The sequence below is a fragment of the Genypterus blacodes genome, unplaced genomic scaffold (assembly GCF_046128005.1).
Source record: "Genypterus blacodes isolate CSIRO-AG114 ecotype Tasmania unplaced genomic scaffold, CSIRO-AGI_Gbla_v1 ptg000092l_1, whole genome shotgun sequence".
NCBI lineage: Eukaryota > Metazoa > Chordata > Actinopteri > Ophidiiformes > Ophidiidae > Genypterus > Genypterus blacodes.
Window position 1 is genome coordinate 122,228 of NW_027466896.1, and position 18,307 is coordinate 140,534.

General features: G+C 43.8%; 1 protein-coding gene across 1 annotated transcript in view; it reads right to left on the reverse strand.

Annotated features, from left to right (window-relative positions):
• The window catches only part of LOC143007623 (receptor-type tyrosine-protein phosphatase T-like), a gene marked incomplete at its 5' end in the record, with an annotated part of 122,778 nt that overhangs the window by 63,032 nt on the left and 41,439 nt on the right, over positions 1 to 18,307 (reverse strand). Inside the window, one exon of the mRNA XM_076159032.1 lies at positions 10,648 to 10,684. Within this exon, the coding sequence (XP_076015147.1) occupies positions 10,648 to 10,684 (37 nt within the window). The remainder of the gene's footprint in view (positions 1 to 10,647; positions 10,685 to 18,307) is intronic.

The window sequence follows — 18,307 nt, forward strand, 5'->3', positions numbered from 1 at the left end:
TCAACACTGCACTTACTCTGGTTGTTCGTACGGGATTTGATCTCTGCTTGAGTTCAAATCTTGTTTGTACGGTTCTTTGGATAAATGCTTCTGCTTATTGACTAAATGTAAATGTGTGTTGTACAGCTTCATCTTCACACTGTAGTGGTCATGTATTGTTTTGTATAGTGTGTATGCCTTTGTGTGATGAAGTCCTTGGATGCTAGTTAAGTGGTTCTGCTATACACACGGTTCATGGCAGTATGTAAATGATGGATGTTCACACACATTGTGGATTTATTCTTCAAATACGATCTCATACAATTCCTACTGCTTTCTTAAATTTGTATAGAAATCTCTGCCCTTCCCAAGGCTGAAGCCACACAGCCTGCATGTACACACCATGTACAGCACAACACACACGCCGCAGAAGAAAGCAGCACAGGCCTTTGTACTGCACCATGTGGCTTTGTAATGAGCAGAGTGGATGTCTGTGAGATTCAGCGTGTCTCTGTCTGTCAAGTGACATGAAAGCCGCCAACGATCATACAAAAGAGGAGTTCATACATTTCCCTGTAGTCTGCGCCCTGGTAATCACCCCATAGGTGTATTAAACCTCAATTTTCCCCCTGAGTGGTTCACAATAGCTATCACCTTACATAACAGCATGACCCCATTTGTTCGCACTTCACTGGCCAGCATGCTGATTGGGTTCAACAGTTCATGATGTAACAGCGGAGGGCTCCATCTGGCAATGGGTTCAGCTCCATTTAACATTGTGATTGGCCCGGTCTGCGGCCGCTGGGCCAATCAGGCCGCCTCTTACAGGGGCTCTAACCGGGTCAGGGAGAAGCCACCTAATGGACGTGGTTGCTGTGGGCAACAATCAAATAGTATGTAAATGGAAAGACCTGCCTGGCAAATCAGCAGAGGGAAACATGATTGACAGCAGGAGCAGCCAGTAAAGCCAGTAAAGTGCGGCCCTGTTGTCAGGTGGGCCATCAGCATCGCCCCCATACGGTTCAAGCTGGTTTAGTGTAACTGGTTTAAAGCCTGAACTACAACTGACCTTCAATAATGATGAGAATAATGCAGAGGTGACATCTGAAGCTTTAAAGAAGCTACAACTTCTTTCTTTAAGCCACATTAACATTCCACTAACATCCATACTGACCGATTGTTGAGTGAACTATGACATCACCCATCTCCAGTCCCATCCCGACACTGCAGGTCCAGTGTGGGAGACCTTTGCATCGTGGCCTTTAAGAAATGGATGTTTTTTTTCTTTTGTAAAACTTGCGAGTTGAAGGACACAGAGTATCGATCTGAGCGGTGTAACTGCTGAGCCGTCACCGTGATGGGCGGCACTATCAGGGGAATCACTGCGCTCAATAACACAATAACTGCTGCGGGGAGATAAACACACATGTGGCTGTAGAATACACTGCTCATGAACGAGGCAACTGATGATTCATCACCACACAGTGTATGATTAAAAAAGAGATGATCACAAATAAGAAGTCACTCCACACACGCCTGTTCCTCTGCAGTGAGCTTCCATCTCTTTACTGAAACACTTGGGTGCACCAGGAAATGCTTCATTTGTGGGATAGTTGTTTCAAAGATGTGCAAAATGAAGAGCTTAATGATTAAAAGAAGTGACTAGGTAAGGTAATTCTCTTAGATATATTGAAATGCGATCATTGCTGCTGAGGTCAACTGCAGGGTTTTATCTGCACAGTAACCTCAGTGGCATTGAAAGGGTTAATGTAAGATCTAATTCATTCATTTATTAACAACCCAGGATAGGGAAAAGATTAAAACCTCTGGATAGAACAGAACCCTCACCTGTGTGAAAGTGTTAACCAATAAGCGGTTTTAAATTGGAGCTAAACATTAGGAGCCGTCGAACCCTAACCTCCAACCTGCTGATCTCACCTGTCAGTCAGCCCAGGACTCTAACTGGCACTTTGACACCTTCTGCATTACTCCAGTGTGACTGTAATCTGCTAATCAATTTATGATTGTTTTTATTTCTACTACTTTGAAGTCCTGGTAAAATTAACTATCAGAGAGGAATTATGGGTAAAAACCATTGATATTAAAAACATAATCTCATCTAAATGGAGGGAAGATTAATTCTCCCACCTACCAACCCACAGCAGCACCATGTGTGTGTGTGTGTGTGTGTGTGTGTGTGTGTGTGTGTGTGTGTGCATGTCATTGGCAGTTAGCACTAATTTTACCATGTTGGAGGCATGTGAATGTGTGTGTTTGGACATGCTTGCATGTTTAAATTAGAACTGTGCCTATGTGTGTTGTGTGTATGAGCATGGATGTGTGTATTTAATGAAGTGTAATGCTGTGACTTTGTTGCTGTTGTTATATAAATTAGAAAGGTTAGGTACCTACAATGAACGGAACATATCATACAGATACAGGATGTGTGGGATTATAGAGGATAATAGGATCAATCAGGATGTGTGTGTGTGTGTGTTTTCATGCACATGCCAATAAATCTACAATTCCGTGTCTTCATTTTGCATGTGGATTGTTTTAGTTTAAAGGTTTGTCAGCAGCTGGATGATTCATCCTTTAGGGATTAATATGAGCATGGCTGAGTGTGTTTAACAGGATTACCAATCTGAACTACACTGCTGCAGAGCTGTGCGTGTGTGTGAGTGCGTGTGTGTGTGTGTGTGTGTCCCTCAGAGTAACATGTATGTAGTTCACATAAATGGTGAACAATGGGGACACTGTTAATAGCTGAGTTAATGCTCAGACACACACACTCACTCACACACACTCAAGTTTTAGTTAATGTTGCCATTAACGTTAAGGTCAGCTGGAGTATTTTAGAGCTTTAAAAAATGAAAATGACTTTAATACAACACCATCTGGTCTCTCTGGAGCTTTTGGGGTTTGGGTGGCGTTGAAACAGGAAATATGTGCTGTGTGTGTGTGTGTGTGTGTGTGTGTGTGTGTGTGTGTGTGCATGTGTGTGTGTGTGTGAAACAGAGAAAGAGGGAGACAAAAGCATATCTTATATCTAAAAATATGGCACTTTGAATCAATAATTATGCTAAAAAAGTCCTGTTAGATTAAATTTGATGATCTAATATAATAAGGTGGTCAGATTCCTGTGCAGTGGAGCTTTAAAGTGTAAAACAGACATCCTCTCCTTCGTTTACCTCACTGCTGTGACTGAAACCATGATTAAAACACTCCTCTCCCTCTAAACAATGAAGAAACACAACATGAGGCCAAACCCCACACTTCCTTCAGTCTGTGGGAGGAAACACCAGTAAGTGATGTTATGAAACCACATGCAACCGGCTACAATCCCCGTGAGCTCGTCTTCACCAGGATAATGAGCCTGTAGACCCTCCTGCTGGATCACCTGGTCTATAGGAAACACTGGAAACCTGCACTGACTGGGACTTATTAGGATTCCTTACTATGAGTTTACCTCTCATGGTGGTCTAGCATTGAGGACCAGATGTACTAAGTCCTTTGTGCTGGTTTTGGGCTTAGATTCTGCTCTAAAAATCATGCATGTTTACACTCCTGTTGCATGGATTTCACATCCAAGTTTTAATTGCGTCCCTGTAAAATGTTTCCATCCTTTTTTCTAGACTAGCTCCTAGACGGTAATTATATTCTGAGCTTGTTCACGGCTCCATGATGGACAGATCCCACCTTTTAAACTCTCATTCACACGCCAACTGCGATTAGTAGACGTAACATTTGCTGATGACATAATTAGCTGCAACCTTAGTAACGCGTTGTACCTTAGAACCTTAGAACATCTGGTCCTCAATAGAGCTGGAAAAGGGTTTGGAAAAGGCAAGAAACCCTCAATATGGACAAAAACCCCATCCCTGACTGCAGAAAGTGTAGTTCTATGGTAATAAGGGTGATGTGTGTGCAGGTGTGTGTGCTATGACTGTGTGTTACTTCTACCAGGAGTGTTTGACGCCTACATGACAACTTCGACGTCCCCGGCTGCATTAATTTCCCGGAAACAATCTGGAATGCAATACGACGTGTCAGGCGGTGACCAATTCAATTAACAGGCGACACGGAGCCACAGTGTAGGAGCAGAACTTTGAATCCCCTCAGAGGGAATTTACTTTTGACAAGGAAACACAACTCAAGGCCAAAGTGAATTGTGTGTTGCAGACACAGCTGCTGTAAATTGGCAGCAGCCAAGGTTGGGAAAGTGGCTTGGGCTCAGTCTGGGAATAAAAACTGATGGTTCAGATCCCACAGCCTTGCCTCTGACTCACTCAGAGTGACTTGCAACACACAAGCAGGAATAAATTTAGGACTTGAGCTAAAATAAAACACTAAAAGACTGAAATGTTGGATTTTTCCATAATCTATGAATCTATCCATCAAGCTGTGTGTGCTGGACGATCACTGAGTCTGGGTCTTTGTCTTTCCATGTCCCCCTGTCCCTCCCTCCATCTCTCTCCCTCCCTCCATCTCTCTCTCACTCTCTCTCTCTCTCTATGTCTTCCTCCCTCCCCCTCTCTCTCTCTCTTTCTCCCTCCATGTCTCTCTCCCTCACTCTATCTCTTTCCCTCCCTCCCACTCTCTCTCCCTCCCCCCCTCTCTTTCTCCCTCCCCCTCTCTATTTCTCCCTCCCCCTCTCTTTCCCTCCCTCCCTCCCTTTCTCTCTCTCTCCCTACCTCCCTCTCCCTCTCCCACCCTCTTTCTCCCTCCCTCACCCTCTCTCCCATCCTCTCTCTCTCTCTCTGCCTCGCTCTCTCCCTCTCCCTCCCTCTATCTTCCCCCCCCCCTCCCTCTCCCTCCTCTCAGCTCCAATATGCCTCTGAGTGCTTTACGACTTGGCCCCAAAGAGATTTACGTCGGGACAATTGAACATTTTGTCGCTGTGCTCTGGAGCAGATGGAAAAATTCATGCCAGAGTTGGAAGGGTAAACTTAGCATAAGACAACAATTTGCAGCGACGTGTGTCTCGTGGAGAGCCAGACAGACAGGTGCACCTGTCTGCATGCACAATGCTACAGTAGGAGGACAAAAAACACCCAGAGTACCTTTGAACCTTCTTCCATCAATAGTTTGTCTCTCTGCTTCTCTCTGTCTGGCTCTGACGGTGCTGTGTTTGATCCTCTCTCTCTCTCCCTCCCTCTCCCTCTCTCCCTCTCTCTCTCTCTCTCTCTCTCTCTCACGATTTTCCTCTCTACGTCTCTCTCTCTTTGTCTCTCAGTATTCCGTTGCAGCTCCCTTCTTTCTTCCTCTGCCAGCCTCGGTGGCGGCTGAACCCCACATGCTCCCTGTATAGCTGCGCAGCATTTCATCCATGGCTGCCTGTTACCGTGCCCTTAAAATGTCACATCATCGCCACACATTCACCTACAAATACCCCTGAGGAGCTTTTTCAATAGTCTGACTCAATCCATTGCAAATATAGACAGCAACATAATTTAGGAAGCAGCAAGCAGGCAACACTCGGTGTGTGTGTGTGTGTGTGTGTGTGTGTGTGTGTGTGTGTGTGTGTGTGTATTGTGAAACTGTGGGTCAATGATGAATATAATTCGTATGTGATACCTCCAACCTTCCACATTTGCAGTTTATTCTTTCACACAAATACACACAAACACACACACACACGCTTTGCATACACACCTTTCCCACACACAAATACACACACACGCACAGACAGCAAGCAGCATGTTGCATCATTATTGCATGATGAAGAGTCAGTTACAACACAACTCTGTACACCACCAATTAGAATCGACCTCAGGACTAATGGTAATGGGAATTGAAGTTGACGTGTAACACCGGTGTGTGGATGACAAGGGCTGAGCGTGATGCTGGCGTGAGCTGGGGTACGCCAGCACGTGCGCCGCATACAGACATATACACACACACACAGGCCACCGGAGAAGTCCCACGTATCGACGCACACTTGCTGCAACACTGCTGTGTGTTCCGGTAACGCGTTGGAAGCGAGGTGAGACGTTAGAGCGGCGTTCACACTGCAGGGCCGACGTGTGCGGCTACGCGGCGTTAGGCCTGACAGAGCTGATGAACGCCGGATGATGTAACTCATATTTGATGCGTCGGCTGTTTGACAGCGATGTCAGAAAGACGCGTGACGAGAATAGCGGTGACACTTTCTGACTTTTACTTCTGTTGCTTGTTTAAACATTTTACCCTGAGTGAGCTGTTTACTTTCTCCCGCTTGTTATCAGGCAGGTAGCAAACTTATAACAACTGTCTTACAAGAATAGAATTTAATTACTGTAATTGTTGTGTTGACACCATCCACAGAACAGCTTTTGTGTTAGAATATTCTTGTGTGTTTCTACGAAGATTTTGCAGAAGTAAAGCACAAAAGATGCAGCGCAAAGTTTACAATGTGGGACTTCTGACACCTGGCTGCTGCTGTACACACACAAACACACACACACACACCCACACACACACACACACACACACACTGGGACACAAGACCAGGACTGCCTTCACGTTCAATTCAATCTGTTCAAAAAGATAGAATGTACTGAGAAAGTTATCTTCTCTCTTCTATCTGAAAGGTTTGGATTGTACGAAGTTTTAGTGTTGGAGGAGATAAATAAGATCAAATCCCACTCTGGTTTCATGTTTTTGAAGCAATCAGACTGAAAGTGAGCAAATCCCAGTCCAGACAAGAAGATGAGCATGAGGTCAGAGTTCTCCAGGAGTGATGAGTGGGGATACAGGCTGAGCTGGTTAGTTAAGCTGCTCTCACTGGCTGAGGTATGAGAAAACTGATGAGAGATGAGGGAGAACATATACGTCACAATGTTGTATGATGCTCACAGACTTAATAAAGTTTAAGACAAGGTTTGCATGTATTTTTCCTTGGCTGAATCCATTGATGTGTTAAAAAGGTGTGGCTGCACTGTTTGGTCCTAATTGAACCTGTTTACCAGTTTAGGATCTCCCTCATGTCCACTGTTGTTGCCTGATGTGCATTATTGTCTCTCTGGCCTTGGATCCTGACTTTCCGTTGGGACGTGAGATCATTTAAATTCTCTTGACAAAGACCTGTGACAGCACTTTAGTATTCACGTTGTTGTTGTGCGCTTGTTAAGCCACTGAAGCAAACGTTTAGGTCGACAATCTAATGGCTGCTCTGTGTTCAGAATGGAAAATAAATGATCTCGTATTCGCATCAACCAGGCTTTATCACACAGACAACATCTAACCTTTTCTGACACAGATATCTTAACTTTGCATTGTCTTTTTTTAACCAAACAATATAAAACAAAGCCGATAAATTCTGTACTTCTACTAATTTACCTTAAATGAAGGTCACAGTAATGGCATTACTGGTGTCTCATCTTTCAAAGGTGGTTTTGAAATGTAACCTATTCACGTCTCTGAATGCTTAATTCACTATAAATGAAGGTCGAATGAGTGAAAACCATTGAAGCATATTTCCTTTCAGACGCAGGGACACTTCTTTTCAATGTTCACACCTAATAACCGAGTAAATAAGCAATAAACCACTCAATCTGTGTTAAATGTGGACTTTTACAACTCCAGCTATTGGATTGTTCCCCTACTAAACCTTATATAAGTCTGTGAGCATGATGCAGTCCGTGGTGGGTGTCTGAGGGGCTTCACAGCAGAACTGTTGATAAAAGAAAGTGTGGTAATAAACAATGAGTGCAGTGTAGAATATTGTGGCTGAGAGCGATTTGAGGTTTGGTGTGAGATAGAGCTCAGTGTTTGTAGAATCCACAATCATTCTAGGAAACACAACCTTTGAATCAGTCCGTACCACTTTGGACCAGCAAGTAGTGCAGACTCAGGTCACATGACTTGCAACTCCACTTTGGACTCGAGGCTTCTGACTCAGAAATACATAACACCTTTATCCGGAACGCTAGACGTCAAACCCTTTAGAATGAACAACCTATTGGCCAAGGAGTCATATTACAGTTTTACAGCAATACAATATCATTATGAAAACTTAAATGCCATATTAACACCTTGGTAAAGAGAGAGAACCCTCTACGCCAAAGCTGAATGTTTTGTAATCATGAGAGATTCGCCACAATCCCTTGAGTTAATTTAGTCAAATCTCTGAGCTGCCATACGTGAGAGAACTGAACTCTGTTTACAGCCAGCAGCATAAATAATGGCTCCAATCCCATCCAATGTATCTGACTGCATTGTTTCACCGCCATGTATGTGTGTGTTTGCATGCAAGAGAACAACACAGCCAGCAACACACAGAGTGGAGCAGACATGCAGACAGACGCAGCAAGATGGCAATGAGAAGGAGAGACATCAAAGCAAAGAGTAGAACTCAAAAAGAGCAAAAGCAGAGATACTGAGGGAGCAGGAGGGAGGGAGGGAATGAAACAGGTCCATGTCATGTTCATGTTTGTTCTGTGATGGAAAAACAGAACAGAGGGAAGAAAATACTCTGCCTAGAAAGCAATAATCACCTTCGCTTGGGATGACTAGAATGTACGGCGTTGTTATTTGTCCCCTACCTATTACCACTAAGGCCAAGGGTCGTACATCCCCGCCGGAAAGCATGACAAAGAGAAAGGGAGAGAGAAAACAAACAACAAAAAAAGGGAACAGGAAGAAGAAAGAGTCTAAGAAAAAAAGCGGTTTTGTTTTGTTGAACCATTTCATCAAGGTTTACATCTGCCTGGTTTCCCACTGCACAATCTGTCTGAAAGGAGAGAAATTGCAGCGGTGACAGTTCTAGAACACTCAGATCAACAGGACAACTAGTTACTTCAAAGTGTGAAGTGGGATGTGATTGATCTTACTGTCAGGAAGTGAGAGACAACCAGCGTCCTGACTGGCCCTTTGGCAGGAAACATGTGTGGGTGAGGATGTTAATAATCGAGGAGTGACAGTGAATCAGGCGCTGTGCTGGGCGTTAACGTTAGCTCGGTAGGGTTTGTTAGCCTTTGGTGTTTTCACAGGTTAATAAAAAAGGAAGGAGGGAATGGAAGGGAAAAGAAATGATGTGATGATTTAAAGGAGAAAAACAATCTGGACTTTGTGGAGTGGCAGAGTCGGTGCAGAGACGCGATCCGACCTCCTATTTCTGCTCTACAGCCTTTCTTTAGTAACTTAAGCCTATTTTATATTAAAGAGAGGCAGTATTATGCAGCTCTTTTGCAATAATTAACATTCTCGTATGAAAAAGAAAGTAATCAATCAGATTTTCATGATACTGAGTGACTTATTGTTCATGAAAAAGCTGCCAATGGTTTTAATGCCATTTAAACTTAAACTTGGCAAATCACATTCTCTCACTTTGACGAGTTTCTAAAACTCCAACACTACCTGGGAGTCTTTGTTGAAGATTCTACTGTCACCCATTGAACCCGGAAAGTGGCATTGATCTCTGAAATCTGCTGCAGTGAGACAGTAGGTTTCTAAATCTACTTAGTCATGCTAGCAGAATGAGCCATTTGTATAGCCACAAAACACTGCCCTCATATCCAGACCTGACAACGACGCACGTTTTAAGTAGAAGGGAAAATTGGGCTCTACTTAAATTGAAAGACAGCCACCGAGTTAAGTGCATGTCCCGGGCAGAGACGTACAGACAGATAGATAGATACCCATGTCTACACACTACACACCTCCACCCACTTCCAGAGAACACAGCCTGGGAACGAATAGAGCAGCACAAAGGAATGAGATAAAAAGAGAAAAAATGCGCACAAATGAGCAGAAAATGTTTGATGCAGACAAATAAAGAGCGAGCCAGAGAGACAGAGAGCAGAGAGCAGAGAGCAGAAAGCGGAGAGAGGGGTGCTGGAAATCAATAGCTGAAAAGCCTTAAAAGCACGCTGCCTGGTGCACAAATGGGCGTATTTGCTGGAGATGAGCAGCAAATAAAGATGGCAGACATGGGGAAAGCAAAACAAAATAGGATGAAATGGGTTTGGGGGCTAACGTTTTAGCCTCCATCTACTGGGTTTAATGAAGGCGGTCAATTGGTCGGTAATGTGCCTGATGTTCCGCTTTCTACACTGATGAGCAACACAGGTGTGGTGTGAGATGGGAGAGAGAACCGGAGGGCGAACAGGCGGAAGATGGGAGACAGAAAACGGCAATGAAAAGCTGGGAGGGAAGAAAATGAGAGTGAGAATGCTGTGCCATGAAGTCATGCAGGATGTGATTAGGATGGAAGGTTCCTTGACACTGACTAAAAGGTTGTCGGGTTCCAATCTTGCCTCTTTCATCTGAGTGTGCACACATGCTACCCTCTGATCCTAGTCTATGTGTCTTTGTGTTCATAAAAGTCTTAAAATGATACTTTCACTTAGCTAAGAAATAAATAACCACTTAAGCTCCAGGGGACACATTACTGGATTTTTCTTTATTTTTTGAATGGGTCTAAAAAATAACAAAAAAAAATAAATGACAAAAGACAAATAAGGGGACTTCCAGGTTGCCAGTAATGATCACGAGATACAAATACTGTGTTTTCAATTTTTTTCATATAAAATTGTCCATTATATACAATGCTGACTGCCGATATGTGCTCAGTAGGACAAGCAGTATTTTCCCCTCTGGGCTTAAGTGGTTCAATTAGACCTAAAGATACGCAGAATGACCTCATCTCTGACTGCATGCTGAGGATCACTGGAAGGGTGCTCATACCTTTATTAGCCAGGCGGACACAGTTGATTTTGGTTTCCTGAGAAGAGAAGAAACAGAGACAGATTGTTTAGGAGACATGAAGAAGGAAACTAAACTAAACAACATCTCGGAGTCCTTTTTAAGGACATTTCATCAGGACAGAGTGTCATTTCTAGACCATATTTCTACCTTCTATGAACGTTTTGCTTCATGAATGTGCTTGTTTATATAGCTGGAAGTAGTTTTTCAGACCACTGTACTGAAGTTAATAGAGTCCATAACATTAAAAGGTCAATAGTAATGAAAATAAACACTATTTGAATCTGCTGCATCAGACAAACACACCGGTATGTTTCTTTGTCGATCTAACAGAACCAGCAGATCCAGATTTGCAGGAAATGGTCGGTGAACGCTGCCAGCTGTCGCCTGCTTGATTGATGATTAACTCCAAATTAATGCCACAGTCATAACCTTTATTTAGCCATTACCTTTATTACCATTGTGTGTGTGTGTCACGTCTGAATTCGTCGTCCATATGATTTGTCATGGTGGACGAAGCCACTAAATAGCCCAATGTCTCACCCTGAGTTCTGCCAAATGTTAACATCAAACACTGCAGAGACAAACTTTATGACTAATGTGTGTTCAGCAGTGGAACATTTTAATGCTCCAGCCACAAATCAATCCACGTTCCTGAACCCAGTGGGTCTCAGTCTCTGGCCTCTGGCCCAGGCCAATAAGAGATAGACGCTCTATGATTGATGAACTCTTGTGTGGTTGGTAAAAGTGATTACTTAAACACTTTCATTTTCTTTTATACGGTCAGTCTGCGGCGGAATTTCCTTGTGGACAATGAACTTTTCTGTGAGCTTAATCAGTAATTGTTCAATAAATGTTGATAAAGTGCCACAGTGGAATCTCTCGTACTGTCGCATGCTGAGGGAACATTTGGTGTGAGGACGTCAGGGGGTCTGGTTCTCTTGTAAAGGTTTAGAATTCAATCTTTTGATAACCTAAATGATTTGAGTGGAGGTGGAAGGACTGACGGTTGATCTGTGTGGCAGCGAGTGAAAGCTGCCACAGACTATATGTCTGTCATGGAGCCTGAGTGTGGTGAAAGCCTTCAGCAACTAAGCTCAACCTAGACAGCAGGCAGAAAGGAGAGGAGCGCGAGTGCAGTGCATCAAGTCAAAGCACACACACAGAGAGAGAGAGAGAGACAGAGAGCGAGAGAGAGAGAGAGAGAGAGAGAGAGAGAGAGAGAGAGAGAGAGAGAGAGAGATTACAGTCACAGAAACGAAAGATAAACCTTCATTCTGTCAGGGCCACAAAATGCGTTTGCTTTGACTCCTTCCAAAGTACATTGAGTAAACACACACACACACTCACACAATGCCAGCATTAGGCTGTAAAGACGATCAATGAGAGCATGCGACCATGTTATTAGGTTCTTATTTGATCCAATTTTGCAGTTTACACACTAACTAGATTCCACTCTAAACATGGACACACACACACACACTATCAATGGGCGGATCAATACGGTGTTTTGTTCTTGTCCGTGTTGCGTGTTGATTAGATCTATCACACTAAAATTCATTGATACATGAACAAACAAGTCCTGCCATTCAGAGCACTGAACATGCAGCAGGTCATGTGCTTCATCTGCACACATAACTCACCTTCCTCTCTCTCTCTCTCTCCTTTAAGACTTTATTCTGTTTTTTATAAGTAACTTACATCTTACTTTAAGTGGCGTTTATTATCGGCCTATTGTGGGTGCATGAACTACTCCTGTTATAATTTTGTGGCGTTTGATTTCATGGCTGTACGTTTACATTTCCCTTCACTTCTATATCACTCAGCCTTTCTTTCTTTCTTTTGTTCTTTCTTTCGTTCGTTCGTTCGTTCTTTCTTTCTTTCTTTGAGGCCCATACATTCTTCCACTGCCCTCCCTCCCTCCCTCCCTTTCATCCCTTCGCTCCACTCTCTTTCTGATGAGCTGTCATCACCTGAAAAGCCATATGGTTCCCTTTCATTCCCACTCTGCGTTCCTCACCGCTCCCGTCTCTCTCTCTTTTCTTCCCTCCATGATGTGCTGTCATGGGTAAATGTGCCGCATGTACTGTGGCACATGGAGAGTGACCTCCCTCGTGTCGAGCCATTTGTCTTCATCAGAGAAGGTGGCTACAGCGGCTGCCAATGGTGACGCCTGTCACCTCGCCACTTGAATGGAATCACTCTCCTAGCATGTTCCATAGAAATCCACTTACCTTGAAATTCAGATTTTTACATGTGAGCTGTTATTATCTTTGATCAATGATATATCAAGTCCAGATTTACTGACAGCCCGAGACTCAGGACGCTACAAAGACGCTATGAAGGTAAAAAAGGAGCAGACTGAGACTGAATAAACACTGTGTCTTCATAAAGCTTAAATATAGACACACGTCTGTGTGTGTGTGTGTGGAAGTGACAGAGAGAGAGAGAGATGCAGAGCACAGAGGTTGATGCTTGAGGAAGAGGTACAGCAGAGATCAGATCAGAACTTTCCTAGCTTTCCTCTTTGTTCGTCATGTGAACCACATACACAAACTTCATGTTGCTACATTCATCATCAGATTGAAAAAGTCTCCCATGTTTGTGTGATTACCTGTGTTATGAACCTTTAAATGAGGTAAATGTTGTCTTATCGCCTCACTCAGTCGTGAAGAAAGGGAACACGACTGAGATAACAAGGCTATTTTCCCTTAGCAACAGGTTGAAGTTGTGTTTCTAAGTACAGCATGCACATACACACATATTTAATTAACGGACCTTTGTTTCAAATACACACTGAGAAGAAAAGACACTAAGTTATATGGTTAGATGAGGCAAAACTCATTTAAAATTCAACTTATTATTGACATATTACTGTTATGACCTTGACATACCAAACCTATCTTATCTACTTATCAACTTATCTATGTATTCAATCATAACAGTGTTTCAGTTCTCTGTCTGTTTACCCCGGTGATAAATATTTAGTCATTAGTTCCATACAGGGAATTCTCCAGTGTGCAGGACGTCATGGTGACACCAGCTGAGCCTGATGGGGGAGATTTGTGACACAAATGCCACAAATGCAAACCTTCTACTAGAGTACAATGAGCACGCACAAGCGCGTGCACACACACACACACACACAGGCAGACGGATAATCATCCGGAAATGCTCACAACTGATCACGTTGATTGATGAATGGTGTCAGGCCGAGCTGACATCTCCCTGCATGTGTCACGCTGTCAGACTGTGATTGAGAAAGAGGCCACTGAGGTAAAAGCCCGAGCCACTCAATCTGCTTTAATATTCAATATCTCTCTGCTGTTACTCGGTCAACAGATGACTGAAGTTTCCTGCTATTTTTCTCACTGTACCATCACAAGTTTTCATTTGGGGCAATCAATCACTCGTATAGAGAGTGAGAGGTCCTGTTTTTAAACGCTGAATAAATCAAAAGAAAGGCACTGTGATGTTTGTCAATGCCAAATGTCTGTTTGTGTTGTTTTGTGTATTTGTGTCTTTATACGACTCTCTCTTTCTCTTTCTCTTTCTCTTTCTCTTCCTCTGTGTGTGTGTGTGTGTGTGTGTGTGTGTGTGTGTGTGTGTGTGTGTGTGTGTGTTATGAAGTTAAGGAGCAGGGAAGACGGATGTTAGAGGATGATGGATGGTGTGGGGCTCTCAGCTGAATCTATCCACAAGACTAAACACACCTGCTACTACTTCATCTCTGTCTGCTTTCCATCTGTCTGTCTGTCTGTCTGTCTCTCTGTCTGTCTGACAAACTGACTGACTGACTGAGCATGTGTACCTATGTGACTGGTATAAAGGTCTGTCTGTCTGTCGGTCCATCTCTCTCTCTGTCTGTCTCTCTGTCTGTGCAGCGATTCTGCAGTCTTGTGTCTCACAGTCCAGCTTCTCCATCTGTTCTGTCTCTCTGTCTGTTTAATTGTCTTGCTGCCTGCCTGTCTGTCAACACACACACACACGCACACACGCACACACAGACACACACACACACACACACACACACACACACACACACACACACACACACACACACACACACACACACACACACACACACACACACACACACACATACACCTTCCTTTTTTATTCCTTACACATTCAAATGTTGATAGTAATCTCCTCTTCTTCCTAAACACTTTGCTCAGACCCACAGCGTGGTCCTCTGAGACTCTGTGACTCTGGGCTGTACACATGCAGGTCTACACGCCTGTGTAACATTCTGATGATGACAGACCTGAGGGTAATTAGACCCAAACAAGGACGTGTGTGACCTGAACACAAACCAGCAGACAGGCAGCAGAAACAGAAACAGACTCCAGCAGTTAACAAGCAGCTTAACTTTCAACTTCTGCCTCCTGTCTGCAAACAACGTCTGTGTTTACCTGCAGTCAGCTCACACACTCACACACTCACACAACACACCGTGGAATCAAATCTGACCGGAAGGAAGCTGAGTCTCCTGTTTAATTTTTCAAGTGTGATAATGAGCTAAACCTTCTTCTGATCAGTCTGACTGACTCATAGGTCTGTAGGTCGTTCGTCCAGACAGGAGCTTCACACACGCAGAGTGATGGGAATGTAAACTAGCCACCATGGAAACGTCTCTATATGTGAGTTATATGTGAGTTCTGTTGTGTAGAAATTGGTCTGATCAGCTTATTTATGGTCCATTTAGAGCCCGGGCTGCTGCTGATAAACAGTTACCACCAATGAAAGTGTTGTTTTGTCTGCGCTCATGCTAATGAGCCGAACCCCAGGAGATTCATAGCAGCAAAGTGAATAAATGTAAGGCCAGTTTATGCTGAGAGGCTGAGAGACGAGAGGAGAGAGGAGGGAGCTCTTTACAGCCGACACACACACGCACGCACGCACACATACACACACACACACACACACATACACACACATGCAAGTTTGCTTTGTTTTGCACTATTTTTGGCTTCCTTGCTCCTTCCACACTCTCCTCTCCTCTCCTGCTCTCCTTTCCTTTCCTCTCCTCTCTTCTCCCTGTGTCCTTTCTCTCATACCTCCTTTTTTTAACTGTCCACATCATCTAGTTTAACCCCTTCACTGATGTCCCTATGTAGACAATAACATATGAAGGTGTTCATGCGCGTCTGTGTGTTTTGTTGTTTTCATTCCATCAGGTCTTCTTCTCTATTCTTCTTCTCTCACTTTCCCCTCCTCCCTCTGTGCCTCTTCCTCTCTGCTTCACAGGCCCTGCCTCCCTTCTTGTCTTTGATTAACTGTGTCCTGAATATCACTCTCCTCTCCCACTCTTCCTCGTTAAAGTGATGCAGAGTGTCGTGGTTTTCAGGTCATTTGCGTCTGATGTAGGAACTAGGTCACTGGTGTTAGTTTTCCGTTAGCTGCAGCATCCTCCAGATATTTGGCGTTCACAATAAAAAGCTCAGACAGACCTGTGTAACGCTCTAATGATGCTCACACCCTGCACAGGCACATTTCCTTTGCTGCTGTTTCCCTGATAATGTCCTGCGTGAACACTATGTCTCCACAACAACAAGAATCTGAGGTTTCAGGGTAAAAATATCAGCCGAATAAAGAATAAAATCAGACTTTCAGAGGCTTTGCTGAACACATTTGTGTCTAACTAAACTTTCAACAACATCAGTGACCTAGTTTGCATTTAAATTTCCTAAATCTTCCTCCTGAAATGTAGTTCAGTCACCAGAGTATCCCTTTAACCCTCCTGCCTCCATGTTTCACTCTGTTATTACATCTTCTTTACCGCCTCTCTCTCTCTCTCTCTCTCTCTCTCTCTCTCTCTCTCTCTCTCTCTCTCTCTCTCTCTGTGAAAGGCATCTATTCCCTTCCATCCAATCCTCAATCAATCCCTTATTCCCCTATTTCTCATTTACTTACCTCTATTACTCTCAGCCTTGGGCACTTTATTTGTGTATCTGTGTGTGTGTGTGTGTGTGTGTGTGTGTGTGTGTGTGTGTGTGTGTGTGTGTGTGTGTGTGTGTGTGTGTGTATAGGAGACATCATACGCCATCGAGGGAGACATCAAGGAGGCCATCGGTGGGTAGTTTGGAAGTATGGAGCGTCGACTAATTGGCAAAATGATGGGAGATGAGATACTGGCATCAGACTCATGTCACCCCAGGGGGAGGGAGGGGGGAGGAGGGAGGGAGAGGAGGGGGAGGAGGGGGAGGAGGGGGATGCTAACATGGGAAGGAAGTGAGAAAAGAGGGATGAGAGTGGGAAAGAAAAGAGAAGTTGGTAGGAAGTAGGGAAGGTGAAGTGGAAAGAGTGACAAACAGGAGAGAGGGAGGAAACAGGCAGGTGGGGCATGAAGATGAAGATGAAGAGGAGGGGTGAGAGACTTATAAAATGAGCGTGAATCTGCGAGAAGAAAGAGAGGAGACAGAGAGGAATGAAAAGCCAGAGTGGGCGGATAGAAAGAACGATTTATTCTAAATGTACTCCAGAGATAAAGAATAAGAAAGAGACTGAAAGAGAAGGAGGAGGGAGGAGGGGAGGAGGGAGGAGGGGAGTTTGTCTCCAGGACAAAGGGGGAAGATGATCGACAGGTGGAGCTCAGAGGGAGAAGAAAGAGTCGGATCATCCCACGTGGGGTCAGAGAAAGAGAGATGCAAATTCATCTGTGTATCAAATTAGGACCAAGCAGCCCAGTTGTGTGAAATGTAAATGTGTGTGTGTGTGTGTGTGTGTGTGTGTGTGTGTGTGTGTGTGTCAGACACAGGTGTGACTGAAGGTCTGACAGCAGAGGAGCCAGGACGCTGCAGCACTTTGTGAGGAGATCAGATCACTTTAATCACTTTCACATCGACCCCACTGCACCAGATTATAACACAGATTCAATGCAGTTCAGATTTAGGACAATTTGGATTAAACTGGTAATAATTTCAGAATAAGAGTTTTTAGGAACGCTCCAATGCTGAGATTTTGCTTCATGGAGAGATTGAAGGTCAAGCAGCAGCTGGTCACAGTGGATTCATGGGCCGGTTGTTGTTTTCAGTCTCTAGTGCAGCTTTGTGTCAGAGTGAGAGGAGGTCGACCTCCACGCTAAACGACCCTCACACGTCCTTGAGGAGGTCGCTGGCATCACGGCAGCCGCTTTGTATCGGAAGCTTCAATTGTTTGGGATCATTTTACATAAGAACCAAAACACACTGCGGTCGTGTGTCCGAACACGGAGAGCAGAGGATTCAGTTTCAGAAGCGTACAAACTCAACGCAGGATCGATAAAGACCACGACACACAGGTTTGACCCACGCATCTGACACTGACGACAAAGATAACACAACATATACATAACACTAAATACTGCACATTTAGAGCTTGTGATGATTTATAATCACATGTGTATTGGATGTGTTTGGAGAAAGAGACTCTGATAGTAATGACATTAATAATTGAAATCAAAGTTAATTACATAAACATCAAACTAAAACATTGTGACAGTAATATCATATATTAATGTGTATTTTTAAGTTTGTTTTAATGATTATTTTTGTACATTTAATTAAAATGTTCCTAACCTTCAGGCTGACAGTAAAGAAACACACCTGCTGACTACTTCCTGATTATATAACATGATGACCTCAAGCATTACATTCAGTGT